This window comes from Camellia sinensis, chromosome 12, assembly GCF_055761805.1.
Source record: "Camellia sinensis isolate YWXY chromosome 12, ASM5576180v1, whole genome shotgun sequence".
NCBI lineage: Eukaryota > Viridiplantae > Streptophyta > Magnoliopsida > Ericales > Theaceae > Camellia > Camellia sinensis.
The window spans coordinates 130,931,575-130,952,505 of record NC_138972.1 but is presented as its reverse complement, the minus strand read 5'-3'; the positions used below and the strand labels follow the sequence as shown (position 1 = coordinate 130,952,505).

Here is a 20,931-nt window from a genome sequence, read left to right as displayed (position 1 = left end):
AATCGTTTTGTGTTTAGAGTGCTGTGCCATTCTCTACATTTGTGCAAAACAGGATTTGTTCTTTCATAAAACTGCAGGGTTCAACCCAGGTCATATGAAAACAGTAAAATCAGGACCTATCTGAAGCTATATAGGTTCCAGACTACAAAGCAAAAGAAAAGAGGGAAAATCGGAGCATCTCAGTTTGTTTCAAATTCCGTGACTGTACTTCGGATGTACCTCTTTAGGCCTTGTTAATGCTCCGAAGTATGAGTGTGCCTCTACCTCAAGCTCAAGATCAAGCCTGCTTCAAGCCAGAATGGCAATCAGAAGTGCTCTCCCTGAGTATCATTCCCTGCCAGAGGCATCCTAGCTGCGTTTGCAATGAGTTCCTAGGAGACCAACTGCGACGGTGGAAACTAGAGTTCGAATGGCTGATGCCTAGAACGCAAAGGTTTGAGATTTTCAAGACTAAAGTCTGGTTTAAATACCCAGGGGCGTGTCCCCGGCTTGAAATCTGTATGGAAGCCCCATAGGTTGAGGTAGCGGGTATGCGCCTCGATTATGGATACTAAACCAACCTAGTCTGTCACCCCGTTGGAGAATAGGGAAAGTTGTGAATATGATCAGGAAGGAAAACGACATCCATAGCTTCTACATGCAGATGTTGCTACTTGTCTGCATTTCAGGACCTTCGTACTGTGAGTTGAAGGTAAGTGTTCGAAGAACACAAGGGGGGATCCCTGTCAGAGTAGAGCGGTTTATCGCCACTCTCCCCGTGAGGTGCTTTCTAAAGCGCCGCTATGTTTGTTTATTGCATTCTTTAAACATCATGCATTGTATTTCATTGTACCTATCAAGTTTCTTTCTCATTCATGCACGATATTGTATGTACGGTTCATTTGAAGCTGGTGCAACCAAACGATATTGTATATACGGTTCATTCAAAGAAGTTCCGTTTAAGATTGCTTTACTTAGTGTATTTATCACACTTTGTTCTCTTAGTGTATCTATCAGACTTTATTACCCTTAGTGTATCAATACACTTTGTTCTCTTAGTGTATCTATCACACTTTATTACCCTTAATGTATCAATCACACTTTGTTCACTTAGTGCATCTATCACACTTTGTGTTCACTCTTTGTGTATCTATCACACTTTACTTCATATAGTGTATCTATCACACTTTGTTCTCTTTAGTGTATCTATCACACTTCATTCACTTTAGTATATCTATCACACTTCATTCACTCCATGTATCTATCACATATTTGCTTAATATATCTATCACACACGCTCATTTAGTGTGTCTATCACACTCCGTTTGCTTCATGTATCTATCACATGTTTGCGTAGTGTATCTATCACACACATTCTCATTTTATGTATCTATCGCACATATTCACTTAGTGTATCTAACACACTTTTCTTCATATAGTGTATCAATCACACTTCATTCACTTAGTGTATCTATCACACTTTCTTCATTCACTTAGTGTATCTATCACATTTTCTTCATTCACTTAGTGTATCAATCACACTTCACTCACTTAGTGTATCAATCACACTTCATTCATTTAGTGTATCAATCACACTTCATTCATTTAGTGTATCAATCACACTTCATTCACTTGGTGTATCAATCACACTTCATTCATTTAGTGTATCAAACACACCTTACTCATTTAGTGTATCTATCACACTCTTTTCACTCTCTTCACTTAGTGTATCAATCACACTTCATTTACTTTAGTGTATCAATCACACTTCATTTACTTTAGTGTATCCATCACACTTCATTTACTTTAGTGTATCCATCACACTTCATTTGCTTTAGTGTATCCATCACACTTTGTTCACTTAGTGCATCTATCACACTTTGTGTTCACCTTAGTGTATCCATCACACGCTCACTTTGTGTATCCATCACACATGTTCACCTTGTGTATCTACCGCACTTTGTTCACCTTTGTGTATCTATCACACTTCGTTTACTTTGTGTATCTATCACACGTTCGCTTCATGTATCTATCACATGTTTACTTTGTGTATCTATCACACGCTCATTTTGTGTATCTATCACACACGTTCACTTTGTGTATCTACCACACGCTCACTTTGTGTATCTACCACATGCTCACTTTGTGTATCTATCACACGCTCGCTTTGTGTATTTATCGCACATGCTCGTTAAGATTGCATAATTTTCTTACATCCTTTCTGCATGAGATGTAGTTTGGTTCGTGTTTATTTGCTTGTATAGCATTCGCTTAAAATGTTGCATTTATTTTTCATAATTGCTCTATTACAACTCTCTTGGTATGATCATAAGTTATGTTCGGCATTGTGCATGTCATTTGCATCTTGCCCCAGCCTGCGGGCACATCTCTTTGTTATCTTGCTTGTTTGTCTAAGTCTTCAGCCTTGTCAAAAATGGGTCGTCTCTGGGCTTTGACATTCACTCCCATCACTTCTTGACTTCTGAGTTCTGTCAAAGAGGGGCAATTGTAGACACGCCATTTTTGACCGTCCTCAAGACTTGGACGTCATCGTTTGAACGCTCAGTGATCATCCATGCTTGTGTTCGTTTTGAGTTCCCAGAAGTCTCGGCTGCGCGCCTTGCCTCAGGATCTCTCAACTTGTCTGTTTTGTGCTTGGTTGTGGACCAAGGACTTCTGTTTTTGCTTCTGAGGGAAGATGGTGGCTTGTTGGCCATCCCCTCAACCCATTGGCCAAGGCATGATGCCATCGGCCATGTTTTCTTGCCATCGGCCAAAAGTATTGGCCGATCGGCACTCCTTTTGGTAGATCGGTACTCTTTTTGGTCGATCGACCATATTTTTGAGCCGAGACCTTTCCATCTGCTTTTTGCAGATATTTTCTGCCAACTGTGACAGCTGGTGAGCACAATTCTCATCCTCCATACACGTGTATGGAGGGATTGTATTCAAGACTCAAGCTTGTTGAACAAGCTTGAGAATTGAAATTCTATAAGAAGGGAGCCTCCTCTCCCTTCCCAGGGGTTCTGAAATCTTGAGATACAAGTTCTATATCTCTCTCTCTCTATATATATATTTTACCTCTCTCTCTTGTTTAGCTTTTGTTTGTGCCCAAAAGTGTAATATCTTCACACTATTGCACACAAACACCTACTAGAACACCATCCTTTGGTTGCTGAGGTCTTTAGGAGTTGGTTTTAGAGTTCTTAGAGTGGTTTAAGCTCAGAAAGGTTGCTGGAGTTGTGTTCTTGAAGGTGTTCTTCAAGGGTGAGTAAACTACTTTTTAATCCCCCATTTTGGCTTAAGCTTTTAGACCTACTTGCATATTGTTTTAAGCTTAACTCTAAACTAAAAAAAGCTCTGATTTTGTATACTTGTGATATTTGTTTCAGGTCACTTTTGAGTTAGGGGTAGTCTACCCCCTCTTAGGTCTTGTTTGGCCTTGTTTTGTGCCTTCCCTTTTGAGCTTTGGAACCATCTTGTTTTGACCTTCTCACCACTGAAATCCAAAGGATTTTCAGTGGTGGAGAGGTGGTTTTGGAGTCTTGAATAGGAGAGGGACACCCCCCTCACCTTGTGTCTCATTTGCTAGTATAAATGGCTCATATTGGTAGCATGTTTGCTTGGCATGTTTTGGCTTCATTTCAGCAAGTATTTGGTGTTATTTTTACATTCTATAACTCTGTTTTAAGTTGGTTTGATAGCCTCTTACATGCATCATAAACTTGTAGTGTAATCCTATCTATTGCCTTAACATGCACCTTACATTTGGGTCATCATTCTTGCTTGTTTTGGCTCAACTCAAAGAAGCTTTTAGTCATGTTTTACCATGCTCTAGCTCTGATTTGTATTGTCTTGGTCATGGATGCATTGTTTTGTATAGCCTTGGTTCAATCTAGCTTGTTGGCTTTGAGTGTCCAAGTCATTAGCATGCATTGCTTAGACCATTTTCATGATTTGGCATCATTTCATTTGAGATTCCAGTCCATATAGTGTGGTCATGCATTCGCATTTGTCACCTTTTCCATGTACTGAGAGGTTGGTGTTTTATGCCTCAAGAATGAGTCATTGTGCATGCTATCATACTTAGGCTTTTGGGATACCATCTCAGTGGGTTTTTGGGCTTATCTTGACATGCCATAACTCTGATTTTTATTGGTTAAGTCATGCAATGTTTGGTTTTAATAGGTGTAGTGCAATCATCATTTTTAGCCTTGTATGCGTCATGTTTTGTGCTCACCTTTCTAGCATGTTTTGGGCTTATTCCTCGCATGTTTTAGACTCACTTTGGCATGCTTTAGGATTGTTTTGGTTACCCTTGGCAATTCGGGGCTTGATTTGTATGGCCTTGGTACAAGCTCCTTGGTTGGCCTTGAGCTTTGAGCCTCTTGCATGTTATACTTGTGATTATGTGTGTGATTTGGCATCATTCTTGACATCATTTCAGAGCATGTAGTGTTGCCATATTTGCATGATTTTCACTCTTTAAGTGTGCTTAAGAGTTGCATATTTATGCCTTAGTCCTTGAGCCAATTGGCATGCATGCTTGTCTTGCTTTTTCATGCTTTTCATACTATCATTTCAGCACTTTTGGCCACTGATTTGGGCATGGCTGATGTCTGCCCATTTTGGGTTAAGTCCATCTTTGCATGTTGTGGCATGCTTGTCACATTGCATGTTGTTTCATGCTTGTCCATCTTTGCATGCCATGCATGTTTGTATGTTTAGGTTGCATTTTGCATGCTTGCTAGTTCGCATTTTGTCACATATTTGTTTAGGTTGCATTGCATTGCATTTGGCATGCTTGTTACCTTAGCCTTATGTGCATGTTTGAGTCATATTGCATTTGGCATGCTTATGTTGCATTGCATAGCATTTCCATGTTGCATGCATTGCATTGTGTTTGGTTTGGGGTGTCAAACCAAACACGAGGACCGAGGGATGTTTCGTACTTGAAGTGATGAAACGTGCCTCAATCCTTGGTCGCCGACACTCTTGATCCAACATGATAGAGTGTAAGGCATTTGTGTGTTTTTGTGCATTCATTCCATATTGATGTGTGCAATTCGGTCTCTTTGGCCATCATGCATCAAAATGCGTGATTGATGGCTCGAGAGTCGAACACCACATTCCTTTGAGTTCCAAACATGATAAGGGGTGTAATTGCACAACATTATCTTGCAAATATATTGCCATGCCCTTGTTTGTCCTTTGCTGCAGCAAAAGGAGCAGTTTGCAGGAAAAGATGGCCGATCGACCATCTGGAGTGCCGATCGGCTAACAATTTTTGGCCGATAGACTAAAAAGTGGTCGATGGCCCATTTCCCTTGGCCGGTGGCCATATCTTTTGGCCGATGGCCTCTCAGAGTCTCCATGAGGTGGTTCAGAAGCATCACAGAGAGTTTCACAGTTTTCAGAGGTGCAAAACAGTGCAAACAGAGGCAACATGAGGCATGGCAACAGATTTTCGAGCGACGCGACCGAACACGCATCATTCATCATTCTGAGGCAGGGTTGTAGCAGCCTACTTCAGTTTCTTGCTTAGATGGCTTTGTAAATTAATTAATTTGTTTAATTAGTTAAGGGTTTTGTAATATTTAATTAGCTAAGTTAGTTAGTTAATTAGTTGATTTGTATTATTCATTCGGACCCTCCGTCGAGAGGGCTAACTGTTGTAATAAGTGTGCGTGAGCGTGTGAATGTCTTCCAAACCCACGTCTTTCTTCCTTTTACTTAACCGTTTATGATGGTTAGTTCTAGGGCATATTTCAATTAGCATCCTTATGCTTCGCATGCGTACACCATTCATCTGTCTTGCATGCACCGGGCTCGGCGCATCATACTAACTGCATTATATTTAATTTCTATTTGAATACATGTATCGAGTGTTGCATCCATATGCCATCTTAAAATAGCCGAGCCTATCTTAGTTGCTTTTTTGCATGTGTTGCATTAGACATTGTTAACATAGCTAGGATCATGCATTGATTACTAACTAGCTATTGTTTTGGCTCAGAGCACTAGGTAAGCTTTTATGCTTTAGCATCTTGCATGTATGTAAGTGACTGCCATGATAGCATGTTTGCCATGAGGCTATTTGCTTAAGTGATTAACCGCATGAATGTCTATGGATGAAGGTTGGATTACTTGAATTGGAACAATTCATCAAAATGCGAGTTTTAAGCCCACTTGAGGGTGACAAATCCATGTCTTAGCCTACTTGCGAGTAGCACCTTCAAACTATTTTCAAACAAACATGAGATGTTTTGTTCCAACTTAGGCGATCTAATCTATACTTGTATGCTGTGCGTATCACATAGTAATTCTAGGTTAATAAACGGAATAAGAACACATGTGTTTTCAAAAACAACATATCATGTTAGTAGAGGCTGATCTTTGATCGGGTGAGCGGGGGTGCTCATTTCAGGACCTTCCCCTCTCGTACCCAAGTTCCCTAACCGAGACAACTTTGGTGATGACGGACACGTGGCCTTAGGCACGAGTTAGGGTTTCCTAAATTTCTCCCAAAATAAAATATTTAAGTGGCGACTCTGTATCTGGCAAAACAGTCTATATTTGACACTTCTTTATAAAAATCAGTTTTCCAAAACGATTTGTCGGATTTGGACTCTTTGGTGATTTATCAGTCTTACATTGCACTTTGCGAGATTAGATTCAGAACCGTGACATTAAGTCCGAACTGCAGTAGCTAATGAACAAATTGGATTTCGCGCCTTTGCGCGCGGAGTCGGGACGTTCGGGCACGTCTATACAAACACACTGTATGCCTTTTTGTGAAATCATTTATTCTTTTTGTAAAAACTTACATCTTTCGTAAAATTACTTACTCTTTTTGTGAAACTTAAGCCTTTTTGTGAAATCACTTATGTTTTTTATCAAATTTACGCCTTTTTGTGAAAGCACTGACTTTTTATGTGAAATCTTACGTATTTGTGAAATCTTACGTTTTTTTGTAAAATCATTTACTTTTTTTGTGAAAATTTAAGCCTTTTTTGTATTGACTTACGTCTTTTTGTGAAATCAGGTACTCTTTTTGTAAAATCACTTACTATTTTTATGAAAACTTACGTTTTTTTTATATAAAAATTTACATATTTTTGTGACAATATTTATACATATATCATATAATATATAAATTTTAATAAAATTTTATATAACAAAAAAAAAATAAAAAGGTATAAGTACTTGCTATGCAAGGCACACAACCAAATCAAACCTAGCCTAATTTTTGTCCTCAAGCAAGGGGCGCTCTCTTCCACTCCTTTGTCCTACAGTTTTCACCTTGAAAAAGGAATGCCCTTGTGTTTGTCCTCAAGGAACGCCCTCCTCTACACCGGTATTGTATGTTCTCTTCTCTGTCGTTAACACCATGGGGAAAACCTAGAAATATCGCTAACATAGTGGCTGCCTCCCCCCCGAACTCGGACGCTCTTCATAAAGGTTAAAGGTTTCTTCCTCTCCTCTACACGTAGCTCTTCACAATGTTTGAGGTTTTTATTTATTTATTTATTTTTTAAGTGTAATCCTTATTTTTGGATTCCATTCAACAAGTTTTCATCTCATTCGCCATTTTATTTATTTATTTTTTCATACATGAGTGCTACACCCTGTGTCCAATCAAAAGAAACATTATAAAAATAAGTTGTTGCTACATCATAATTAACAAATTGTGATAGATGCTCAGGCCGATCAATCAATTGTTTTTTAATTTAATCCTGATATCAATTGGCTTATTTGTGAAATTATTTAGAATTTCTAGTGCAATGTTCATGGTGAGTCTTAAATCAAGAAAATCAAGTCATTGATTTCACAAGTGAGATTGTTTGTTAATTTCGTGCATCTTATTATGTTAATTTAAGATTTTGATTTTGTTCCAACAATTTATATTCGAATTGTAGGGTTTGTTTTGTGCCCTGTTCAGTGAGTTGCCAGTGACAATGAAAGGTTGGAATCAAAGCAGCAAGAAGAAGCGCAACGGGAAAGGGAAAGGGAAAGGGAAAGGGAAAGGGAACGGCAACAGCAACAGCGACGGTGAAGGAAGCAAGATTAAGCAGAGCGCATGTATATGCCTGTTGTTTGAATTGCCGCTGCAAAAGCGTATTAATGTGTTGGCCATTGATACAAGTGAAGAACTTCGTATTTTTCCACTAAGCCCACTGAAACATACCAGTACAACATCGCGAGTTGGTTTTGCCTCACTAGGGTCTAAAATTTATGTACTTGGTGGTGAAATTGATTGGGAAACTGGAAATTACCCCAGGGAAGTATATATTTGGGATTTCAATTGCAATGAGAAACAGTGGAAGAAGGGTCCTCCGTTGAACGCCAAGAAGCCAAATCCGGTTGTTGTTACTGTGAATAAAAAAATATATGCCCTTGCCGGCAATTCCATATTTGACTCTGGAAAAACTAAGACAATATGCCATGTGTTCGAGGTCCTTGATCCAGAACTTGGCAATGTTTGGACCCCTCTGCCCAATCCTCCATTCCATTCCTTATATAAGAAGTCTTCCGGCGTGCAATTTCGCTGGCACACAGTCATTGGCATTAATATTTATGTGTTATTACTTCACTCATATAATGGTGTTACTTTGTATTCCTTTAATGTTATTGAAAACGAATGGAAGATGCACAATGGCGGTGACAGTAGTGGCGCTGCCGGTGCTGGATCAGATGATATGATACTTCATAATTTAAGTGTAGGCCCATGGTTCTTTGAGGCTGAGGTTGTAGACTATCTGTTGTATCAGACTATCTTTGATCAACCTGGAAAGATCATGAAGGTGTATGCGTATGATTTAACTGCAGGAAAGGAGGATGAAGAACAAGGGACTGAAGAAGAAGCCGAAACATTTGATGATGATCCTCTTCCAGATGATGATAGTTTGGTTACAGTCCCAATATTTGGGTTGAACCATGTAACCGATACAGTCACTGCTTCAAAGTCGACTGTGGGGTTTGTGGTTCATCTTAGGAACAATGTGTATTGCCTAGTTTGCATCTACACATCTCGCAATGCCGGAGGACGTGCTCGTCATGTTCGGGCATGCGTATTTGAAGTTGACTCAGTTGAATTGTTAGAAGGGACGGAGTTTACAAAACGCTATCTTGTAGCAGAAAATGTGACACAAGCTGACTGGATCATCGACCCAGGCCCAAAGTTGGGAATGTTTTCAGCAAGGTATCAATTTATTTGTATTTGTTGCTTTTTTGGCCTCTTTTATGACAATCACTTTTGCAGTTCTTATTAGTTTTATTGCCTTTCTCACCCTTTAATTTCATGATCACTGCCATTTTACTGTCATCTTCATGCCATTGCATTTATTTCTTACCATAGAAAATTATTGCATGACACTATGATAGCACTAGAATATAAAAATTGGACTGCAGTTCTTAAGGAATTTCTCTAATTGCTTCATGCTCGACTCACCATACATGTCAACGATTGATTCCTGAACAAGGGGACAAGATAGGACTATTTTATTCCGAGATAAATTATCCAATGTTTGGTTTAGATTTTGTGACCCAAGTAACTTATTTGAGGGCCCTTCTATCCGGCCTATGTGGGAGGTGGAACAACTTATCTCAGGATTAAGTCTTTTGTCACAAAATAACTAAAACGTCCTCATTGGGATAAGTTAAGGTATCAAGCCCAATCCTTTTTGCATGCATACCCCTATAGATTGAAAGTAATTTGGAACTTAGTTCCACAATTAGCAAGATCTTCACTATTTTTTTCTTAGTTTTATGGTTGAAGTTGTGCACACATTTTCTAATATTTGTTATTTGAATTAAGGTTTCATTATATGGTAAAGTCTGATATTTGTTTTGTTTGTTGGCTTCTTTGAAACAAATATTTATCATTTTTATTTTTAATTTGTGGTTACAATTTGGATGGGTTCTACTTTCAAGTCCATGCCATCTTTGTCAACATCTATTCTTGTATTGAAGTTTCTACATTTGTGGCTTGGTTTGTTGGAACCCCTAACCTGACCAAAAGTTTGGGTTGGACCTTGATGGGGCATAAGCAATCCAATTTGACCCCATTTGGTACTTGTAAATTTTTTATGCTTCAATTTTCAGTAAGACATTCAATGTTTATGGCTTTGGAAGTTAATTGTAAGCTTGTTTACATTACATGCTGAATGACAGTTAACAGTTCACGCATAGTATGTTCTTTACTCATGTTATATTTTAAGTAGGACTTTGTAAGATATTACTGTCATTGTCTTAGTTTTCCTTAAATAACTTTGAAAAAAAAAGCTTTTAAGAGCATATTGAAAACATATGTGCACATTGGATATGCATCTCTGACATAATAACCATAGGTTGGCTTGAATGCTTGATGTGGTTTTGGTGGAAGTAGCTTTGTTGACAATGAATGAGTCTTAGGCTGGGACGAAGCTAGAATTTTATTTTTGTGGTAGCAGGAGCATGTTTATAAAAAAACTACAACTAATAATACAAGCTATATTTATTAGACCAAAATAAAAATAGCAAGGACATTTCTAAAAACAATGGTACCAACTAAATTTATAATGAAATAGCAATAAAACGAAAAAAATTGAAGCAATGACATTTTAAAGAAAAAAATTCCAATTTATGTAATAGGAACTAGATGGATGACGAATTCTAAGGCCTGTGTTTTTTGGAGAAGGGGCATGCAGATATACTATTTATGACAAATGTGTGGTTTGATAGTAGATGAAGCTATTGATGACCAAATCATGTTTAGAAGGGAGAGTCAAAAAACTGAAGCTATAAAAACAAAAGTTTATGTGACAATGAATTCAAAGCCCCAAGTTCTCTAAAGAAGGGGTAAGTGTGCAAATCTAGTATTCGAAGCCCAAATAAAACTAAACTATTGATGATTGGATTACTCAAAAATGGAGAGAGGCTCATTCTCTCCTATGACTTAGAGAGAGAACACGAGGGATGGGGATGTCAGATGTGGTGTGTTAATGAAAGAACCAAAGAGGAGAGGCTTTTTTGTGAGCCTATGTGATTCCTTGCATGTTAGTTTTTTTTCCCTTTTTATTTAAAATCCCCTAGAAGCAATGCTGGCAAAATGAAGTGAAAGAGTCACAGTGAAATATTGAAAAAGGAAAATAAAATAAAATAAAATAATCCCATTTTCTTTTTAGAGAAAAAAGGAATGCGAAGAGAAAAAGAAGCAAATTAGTGCATGTTGGTAGCTGCTCTTCTTGGAAGGAGGGTGTAGACACCCCATTTTTGACCAAACTTAAGATTCATACGTTACTGATTGAGCGCTTGGTGATATTGCATATCGTGCTCGTCCAGAGGTTTCAGAGTCTTGGCCGTGAGCCTTGCCTCCGGACTTCCGGACTCTTTTGTGCTTTGCCTCGGTTTGCGAACTAGGCTCTGTTTTCTCTGTTTTCTCTTCGCGAAGGGAGGGAGAGGTCTCGTAGATCATATCTCAGTGGCCGTAGGCTACGTTTCGTGGTCGTAGGCCATTTTTGCCCGTTTGGAGTTCGGTTCCCGGTTTTTCGGAATCGTTGGCCGTGTGCCTCGATTCGGGACCGCTTAACCATCTCCGTTTGCCCCGATTTTTGGCATACTTCTTTTTTGCTCCCTTTTGAGGGACACTGCGGTCCGAGAGACCGACTTCGTGGTCGAACACCACTCCCGGTGCCTAATAGCCGGTTTTCGGGGCCTCGGGCTGCGCGTTTCGGCCCCCGAACCTTCATTCTGCATTGGTTTTGGTTCATTTTTGGCAGGGACCTCTGTCTCATTGCTAAGAAGGCCGTAGAAGGGTGGGAGGCCAGTAATTGTTCTGTCAGCCAACTTTATCCCTTCATCGCCCTCCGTCGCCCGATTTTCTTCACTTCAAAGCCAATATTGAACACCCTTGGGCCATTTTCTTGAACCCTAAATCCCATATTTGTGATGTACACATCTGGGAGGCCACCAATATTTGGTGGCCGGCCAGTAATCCTTTCTGACCCTTTTGAACCCCTTTGAAAAGTGGGTTGTTCTCTCTCCTGGTTCACTTTTTTCAGTGTTTAACCACAGGGTTGTGTTGTACACACATGGGAGGCCCTCTTTCTGTGGTGGCCGGCCACTAATTCTCATTGAACCTTTTGACCCTTGTCCGGCCGGCCATGGGAAGTAGCCGGCCGGCCACCTGCAACCTAGATAAGCAGCCGGCCATGCTCCTTGCATCAAGTACAGTACAGCTGTGTATCTGTTTTCCCCCCAGATTGTGTATCCCGGGAGGTGCATTTTTGGGGGGAAACTTGTTTGTTTTCCCTCCATTTTTCCCCCCTTTTCCCCCCCCTTTTTGTCTATATAACAGGGGCTCCAGCTCTGTTATCAGGGTTACCAAAAATCCCCCATAAGCTCTTGCTTTGTATCTCTCTTTCTCCATACTCCTAAGCTCAAAACCTCTCAAGTCCAATACCCTTCTCTACACCACCACCTAGCACCACATCCCCATCTTCCATTCCAGCAGCTAGAAGTTGTTTTTCAGAGCTAAAGAGCCACCAAACTCAAGCCAAGAGTTGCCTAAAGTTTGGTCTACAAGGGTAAGTTCCATTTCCCTCTTTTTTGTTCATATTTTGCATGCTTTCTAAGTCATATTTTCTTGCTGTTTTGGGCCCCGACCTTAACTGGAACTAGGCTTATTTTGAGCTATTTTTCATATTTGTTTAAGGGTATTTACCTGTTTGAGGTCTCCTTGTTGCACTTGCTTCATTATCTCCCTTGTATGCCATCTTCTTGTGTAGTATTTTTGGCCTATGTATAAACTGTTTTGAGCTATGTCATGAACTGAAAAGTAGCTTATTTTGAGCCCTTCTTCAACATTGTTGAAGGGCTCATTGCTTTTTGAGACTTTCATTTATCAGTTGCCTTTATATCTCTCATTTGGCTCCATTTTTGCATGATTTGTTAGCCTCTTATTCTTCTGTTTTTGGGTTCTGGTCCGAACTATAAGTGACTTTATTTTGACCCCCTCTTCATGTTTCATTAAGGGTTTTTCATTGTTTGAGGCATCCTTTGTATACTTTGTATTATATCTCTCTTTTTGGCCCTATTTTGCATAGCATTTTGAGCATTCTTGCATACTGTTTTGGGTCCGGCCATCAACTGTAAAGTGAAATATTTTGGGCCCTTCTTCAACATTGTTGAAGGGCCCCTTTGTGTTTGAGGCCAGCAACCACCACCTGCTTCTTTGTCCCTCATTTTGGCCCATTTCTTGCATAAGAGCTTAGCCATACCTGTGTTGGTTTTTGGGGTTTGTTGCAAACTGTAAAATATTATATTTTGGGCCCCTCTTCAACATTGTTGAAGGGCCCTCATCTGTTTGAGGTCTGCAGCTGTGACTCACTTCTTTATCTCACATTTAGGGCCATTTTTGCATGCTAGTTTTGTCCTATTTGTGTTTGCTGTTTGGCCTTGCTTCAAAATGTAAACATGCTTTTTTTGGGGCTGCCTTGATTCTGTATTCACATGTTATGATCAAATAATGCATGCTTGATGTAGCTACAAGTCATTTCATGTGCTTAATCTTGCATTTCGGGATCATTTCATGCATCGGGTGCCATATTCCTATGATTCGGGGCTGTTTTGGGTCATGTTTTGCTGCTGAAACTTGCATGTTTGCATATCATATTTCATGCCTTGCCATGTCTTGTTAGAGTGGCATTTTGTGCCTTAGGATCGGTCCTCGATTTGCGTGCATGCGTGCGCGCATCTCGAGTTGTCTCATTTTCATCGCATAGCCTCTTATGTGAGTGTGGCTGAGGTCCACTTGTGTTGGTGTAAGTCCATTATGCATTGTGTATGTCATTTCGATTCACAGCATTGTGTATGCTAGGTTGTATGTTAGCGCATTGTGTATGCCATGTTTTCTCGTGCATCGTGTATGCCATTCCGTAGCATTGTGCATGTTAGGTTGTATCTTAGTTGCATTCATGCATATCATGCATATTGCATTGTGCTTGGGATAGGAGTTAGCCCGAGCACGGGAAACAAGGGGCGTTTCGTACTTCGAGCGACGGAACGTGTCTCAATTCCCAGTCACCGACACTCCGGATTACCCATGATGGAATTAGGTTTTAGTTGAGTTTTCATGTGCATTCATTCCATATTGAGTTTTGCAATTTGACTTCTCGGCCATCATGCATCGATATGCGTGATTGATGGCACGAGGATCGAGGTATGTATACATCTGTGAAAATACATTGCTATGCCCCTCTCCTGCTCTCTGTTGTAGCAAATCAAGAATCAGCAATCTTCCGGGGCTTGGCGCGCATTCCAAGAATAAATTACAAACAGAGGCTAATCGGGGCATCACCGTGGATTTCCGCGCAAGGCAACCCGAGCATGCACCATTCATCATCCGGGGCGGAGTCAAGGCAGTCCCTAGCTTGCATGCTAGTTTACAGCTTACCTAGTTTAATTTGTAATTTAATTAGGATTTTGTAATTATTTGGACTGTAATATTTATTCGGGACTGTATATTTTTTATTCGGACCCTCTGCGCGAGGGCATAACTGTAATAAGTGTGCGTGTGTGTGATGTATGTTTTTCAACCCCACGTCTTTCTCCCTTTTATTTACCCGCTTATGATGGTTAGATTAGGGCATGTTTCAATTAGCATACAGTATGATAGCATGTTTGCATTCATTCATCTGTTTTGCATGCGCCGGGCTCGGCGCATCATACTAACTGTATTTTTATTTCAATTTCAAAGTTGAATATTTGTTAGCTGTTGCATCTCATATGCCATGTTTAGAATAGCCGAGCCTGCTATAGTTGCATTTTTCATGTGCTGCATTAGGCATTTCTGTATAATTAGAATCATGCATGGATTTCTAATTAGCTTCTGTTTTGGCTTGGAGTACTCGGTAAGTTTTATGCTTTAGCATCCTTGCATGCGTGTGAGTGACTGCCATGAATAGCATGCTTACCATGAGGCTATTTGCTTATGTGATATAACTGCCTGAATGCCTGTGGGTGAAGGTTGGGTTATTTGGATTGGAACAAATTATTGACTACGAGTTTTAAGTCCACTAGATAGTGGCAAAACCATCTTTTCTAAGCCCACCTGAGGGTGGCAAAATCTGCATCTTTAAGCCTACTTGCGAGTAGCAAACCATCTTTCAAAAACAAACGTGAAATGTTTTGTTCCAATCCAGGCGATCCAGTCTATACTTGTATGCTGTGCGCATCACATAGTAAATCTAGGCTAATAACCGGGATAAGAACACACAATGTTTTCAAAACTAGATATCATGATTAGTAGAGGCCGATCTTTGATCGGGCGAGCGGGGGTGCTCACGAAGTGACCTTCTCCAATCGTACCCAAGTTCCCGAGCCGAGGCAACTTTGGTGATGACGGACACGTGGCCTTAGGCAAACGAGTCAGGGTTTCCTAAATTTCCCCCAAAATAAAATATTTAGGTGGCGACTCTGTATCTGGCAAAGCAGTCCATGTTTGGCACTTCTTTCAAAATCTGTTTTCTCAAAACGATTTGCCGGATTTGGACTCTTTGGTTCAGATTTAGAACTGTGACAATTTGAGAGTCCTGAGCTGTAGTAACCCCAAATGAACAGAATGGGACTCACCCTCCCGGGGCGTTCGGGGACGTCTGCAGTTTCTGACGACTCTGCTGGAGACTTAGAGAACTTGACTCGAACTCGTGATATCTGTTTTTGACTATACTTATGTGTTTCTTTGCATTGCATTTGGTTTGGTGCGCCTAGGACACCGTGTTTTCCATCTGCTATTCCTGAACGGTTTGCCGAAGGCTTGTCTTGTCAAGGCATGACCATAAGGCTGACCGGTTGTGGGCTCTGCCAGTATGGGAACACAAACCCCGATTTCACCGAGGCACCTTTTTTGACCATTCGACCTAGTACATATTCGGATCCGTAGTGACCATTCCAAACTAGGACAGGTTGCCTACCCGTTTATAGGTTGTTTGAAACCACTGCGTGCGTAGTGAAACCCTAGCTCCTGACAAAATAGGATAGGGAAACCCTACCCCAACATAGGGGTGTTTTGGCTCTCACTTATCTGTTATGTGCTTTTAGAGTGCGTCTCTACAGGGAATGCATGTATCAGTGTATGAGTTTGGGCATCAGGCCTGCGGGCATCAGTTAGTATTTGGGAATCAGTTGTCTGCGGGTATCAGAGATTCAGTTTTGGGGACAGTGATTCGGGGATAATAATCAGTGTTGGAGGACAGTGTGTATTCAGCTTGTCGACCGTGTGTTGTTATGCCCGGCTGTGTGTCATGCATTTACTTTAAGCTGTTATGCTGTCCGTTTATCTGTTTATTTCATTCCTTATTTGCTTTATTTATCTTTTTACTAGGGCAGTTCTAGCACAATTGCTTCCAACCCAGCAGATATTCCCCGAGAACTTTGGACACGAGGTCGTCGACTTAATCGATCCGAGGATCTAATTGACGGACAGCCAGTGTTCCATTCTCTACCCCCAGTTGTCAGAAGAAGGCCGAGAAAACGCAGTGTATCAGAACAGAGGTTGCCAGAACAGTGGGTTACTCCATCAGAGGACAACAGGACTGAGGTCTCGATTGTTGCTATAGAAATAGACATACCAGTTAGTTGGATGGATCATCAAAATACATCAGGGATGGAAGCCCTGATGCGCCAGATGCAGGAGAGCATGAGACAAATGCAGGAGGATGCCGCCCGTCAAGCGGAATTCTCCAAACAGCAGGCCGCGATCATGGCCCAGCAAGCCGAGCTAATCACTAGACTGCAACAACAGAATGCGGCATCTGCTTCACATCAAGTTCCTCCTCCGCCAGGGGCTCCATTACCCGAGCAGGCACCTACTGTCCAGAATGCTCTGCCAAACACCTAGAATACCGTACCAAATATCCAGAACATACAAGAGGACGCGAATCTTCCAACGGGGCCAGCTCCGCCCTCGCTTCCGCCTCAACTGTCCAAGACCCATACACCCAACCACCTGGACTCTCCCTTCGAGTTCGAAATAGACCATACAGCTCTGAAACTGAGCAAGCTTGAGAAGCTCTTCAAGAAATCACAAGGGATAAAGGCTATTCCGGATATCGAGGATGGATATACCGACGTGGCCGTAACATTGCCCGATAGGTTCAAAATGCCGCAAATTGACCGCTTTGACGGGTCCGAGGACCCCATGGTCCATCTTCGGCTATTCTCAGACATCCTGTGGCCAATGGGCCTAACCCAACCACAAAAGCTTTCGCTGTTCGGCCGAACCGTGTCGGGTGTGGCCGCTATTTGGTACGCGAAGTTAGAAGATGAGGTAAAGAGGAGTTGGGATGAAATGGCTGAGGCCTTTGTCGCACAGTACTCGTACAACACCCAAATCGAGATTACAACTCGTGATCTCGAAACGACAAAGCAGGAGCCCAAAGAAACTTTCTCAGATTTTGTAACTCGATGGAGGGCAAAGGCGTCGATGATGACTTTGAGGCCCACTGATAAGGACCAAATCAGAATGATTGTGCACAATCTCCAACCAAAATTGATGCAGAAAATGATTGTACTCCCCTTTCCTACTTTCTCGGATCTACATGAGATGGGGGTACAAATCGAAGATGCGATGAAGCAAGGTCTGATTGACCAGGATAGGGAGCAACCCCGGAGAACATTCAACCGTAACAACAATGCAGGCCCGAGTGGCGCTGCAACCGTAAGAGCTTCGGAGGTCAGCATGGTCACCACCATTCCCCCTCCCCTTCCAGGGCCCATGGCAGCCACACCCTTCTCCGGTGCATCCGGAAGCAATACTCAAACCTCTAAATACCAGCCCAGAGGCCAAAGAACCTTTACCCCACTATACATGCCTTTGTCTAAGGCTTTGGGGGTCTTGATCAGAAAGGGGCATCTAAAACCCCTAGAGCTGAGGCCATTGCCGAATCCACTCCCTCCCTCTCACAACCCAGCCAAGTACTGTGCATATCACCAGCAGCACGGCCATGATACTGACCAATGTTTCAGGCTGCGTCACGAGATTCAAGACCTCGTTGACAAAAATGTGATTTTGCCGCCAGAAAAACCCAACGTCACAACCAATCCTCTCCCTACACACAACCAAGCTCCACCTCCCAAAAGAGTCAATCTTATCCAGACTGGGGTTGTGTCTTACGATCCTAGCATCTATATTACTCCTACCCATCTACCCAAGCCGGAGGTGCTCATTCCCGACTGCACTGACCTTTTATGCATGTTGGACATCTCTATAACCCAACCTGAACCAGCGGTGGTGACTGTGGAAAATAGCACAGCAGGGGTTGCAGAATGGGATAGAATGGTCGAGGCAGGGTTTGAACAGTCTGGAAATTTTGCTGGGGGAAGCCTACGACCCAAGTGAGTACATCCTATCGGTGGGCCAATTTGAGCTAAGTGTAGGGTTGCCAGAAGAAGCAGAATTATGTACGATTCAGGGGGACAGATTTGAACAAGGAACAGACCATCTGACGGTTGTAGAAGAGGGCCTTGCCAACCTCCAATTTTTCAGTGACCAAGAATCAAGGAATGCGGCAGTCAACTGGTTTCAATATGAGGAGTCGGCAGAAGCTACCGGATGGTTAGACGATCAACCGGACATTATAGAATTTCAACCAGAACAAGGCCAAGCAGGGGCAAGAGTACCAGTGATGGCCGGAAGGGCCGAGAGTCAGAGTGCATTGCCGGAGAGCGTCGGTACGAAGAATTTCGCTCAGGACGGAAGCATTGTGAATGCAGGGAAAATTGAACAACAAACTGCACTGACGCAGGTAGAACAACAGGGTTCTGAGAGAATCGGGAAAGCCAAAATCCATGAGGGGGTCGGAAGTGCTACGGGCACAAGAACAGAGGATGCTGTGGGCATGCAGACTGAAAGTGCTGCGAGTACAAACATGCCCGAACCAGATAGGTGTCTTTTGAATGCCAGCGGAATGTGGTGGGTAGACGATGACTTATGTCTTGCCCACACAGACAAAGACTGGGGAAGCAATCAACCGGATGACACTTGGTACCTCGATGAGGTTGATCACATGATAAGAAGTGGGCGGTACTTCAAGCCCCCGCACCTAGACCAACCCGAGGCATCCGGGAAGGATAAAGAAGTTGAGAAACAAAAGGAGAAACAGATTGAAGAGGAAGCTGTGCTGAAACAGCTAAAGAAGATACAAGCAGACATCTCCATCTGAGGACTGCTTATGGCGTCGCGAGTACATAGACAAGCTGTCTTATCTGCTATGGACAAGTCCAAACTCTCCATAGATACTACACCAGAACAGCTGGTTGGGCTGGTTTTTCCGGGAGGAGGTTCCTCGTCATTAACCTTTTCAGACAAAGAACTACCGCCCGAGAGCACAAATCACAACAAACCCCCATACATTTCCGTGGAATGTAGAGACAAGTGGATACCGGTGGTACTTGTTGATACCGGGTCCGCCATCAACGTCTGCCCAACCAGAACAACGTATGCAATCGGGTTGAAACCCGCGGACTTCGTACCGACTACTCAAGTGATCAGAGCATACGATAATACTAGCAGGGAAGTGATGGGGACTGTCAAAATTCAAACCCAGGTTGGTCCAGGACAACACAACATTGAATTCCATGTCTTGGACGTTCCCGCAACCTTTAACCTACTTTTGGGGCGATCGTGGTTGCACCAGGTCAAGGCAGTCTCTTCCACTTTACATCAGATGCTGAAGTACCCTCATGGGAAGGGGGTGGCTATTGTCTTCGGGAATTCATCAATCCATCCGCCGCCGGAAGTGTCCACACCAGTCTTGGAAATCGAGTATGGCACTGAGGATGTGTTCTTATCAGGGTTCACTTTGGCTGAGGCTCGAGTGGTGCAAAATATTATGGCTGTGAATGAGGGGGTGTATGTCAGTGCTCAATCCGTCTACCTCATGAACAAGTTATAACACATCCCCGGAATAGGATTGGGAAAGAGCGGCCGAAAGGGCGTCGCAGCATTGGCCGAAGTGCCACACAACCCTCACACCTTTGGCTTGGGTTATCTGCCCACCAAAGAGGACTGGGTAAGGAAGGGTAAAGAGATAGCCGGAAGAGCCAGAGCAAAGAAGGCTGGGAAGCCTTTTGAATTAATGCATCGGCCCATTCAGGGTACCCTAAATGGACGCTTCGTCCGGGAGGAGGAGGACTTTTCGTTTTGCGGCTTCCCAGAACCATGGCTGAATGTGTAGAGGAAGCGCGTGCCTGGTTTCGAGATCTTCTTCGACTTGCAACTACCCGGGGATGACGTTGCCGAAGAGGAGACAGACCCATCAGCTGAGGTTGAGCAGTGTAAGGCAATGGATTCTAAGAGCACCGAACTTGAGATGGGGGTAGCGCTGGCGTGTTTACTTTCAGATCCTTTGATCGACCAAAAGTGCTTGGGGGATAACTCCTCGGTTTCCATGATTGGGGATGAAACAGCTGCTGGCCTTCCAGCGACTATCTTGGATGCATCTATCGCACCCTCTCTCACTTGGCAGTACGAGGAGGGATTTTTGTCCAGCAACACTGGGTCAGGTATTGAGCCGGAATCTGATTCCACCGAGTCCTGTGAGTCGGAATCAGGTTCCAGCTCGACTGAGTCTGAGTCAGGTAATCCTGGGGATGATAACCCGGATGCCACAGTTGTGTCCAGGTCGTCTTTTTTTTTCTCGTTTGAGTCTGTTGTAACCGAGAATTCGGATGATTTGGATGTGCTTAATGAGAATCAAGTAACTGTGGTTTCTGAGTACTTTTCTGCGCCCTTAATTTATTGCATAAACTCAGACTTTCAAAATTTTGTTGAAAACGACGAGGACGAAATTCCTCCGGTTTTGCAACGTTTAATTGAGCAGGAGCAAGAGAGATTTGTCAAACCCTTAACAGATGAAATCATTACCGTGAATATTGGTACTGAGGAGGTCCCGCGGCTGGTCCAGATCGGGT

The 20,931-nt window shown here is 42.4% G+C and overlaps 1 protein-coding gene across 4 annotated transcripts in view; it reads left to right on the top strand.

The window, feature by feature from the left end:
- The first annotated feature begins 7,240 nt into the window (after positions 1-7,240).
- The window catches only part of LOC114306681 (uncharacterized), a 30,883-nt gene continuing 17,192 nt past the window's right edge, over positions 7,241-20,931 (top strand). The window contains exons 1-3 of one of the 4 annotated variants that reach the window (XM_082899879.1): positions 7,241-7,440; positions 7,899-9,181; positions 14,237-14,555. In XM_082899879.1, coding sequence (XP_082756005.1) covers positions 7,938-9,181; positions 14,237-14,417 — 1,425 coding nt within the window. In that variant the 5' untranslated portion in view covers positions 7,241-7,440; positions 7,899-7,937 and the 3' untranslated portion in view covers positions 14,418-14,555. Of the gene's footprint in view, positions 7,491-7,898; positions 9,182-14,236; positions 14,556-20,931 lie in introns of those variants that run through there. The other 3 variants (XM_082899880.1, XM_082899878.1, XM_028251967.2) reach the window with 3 other exon arrangements.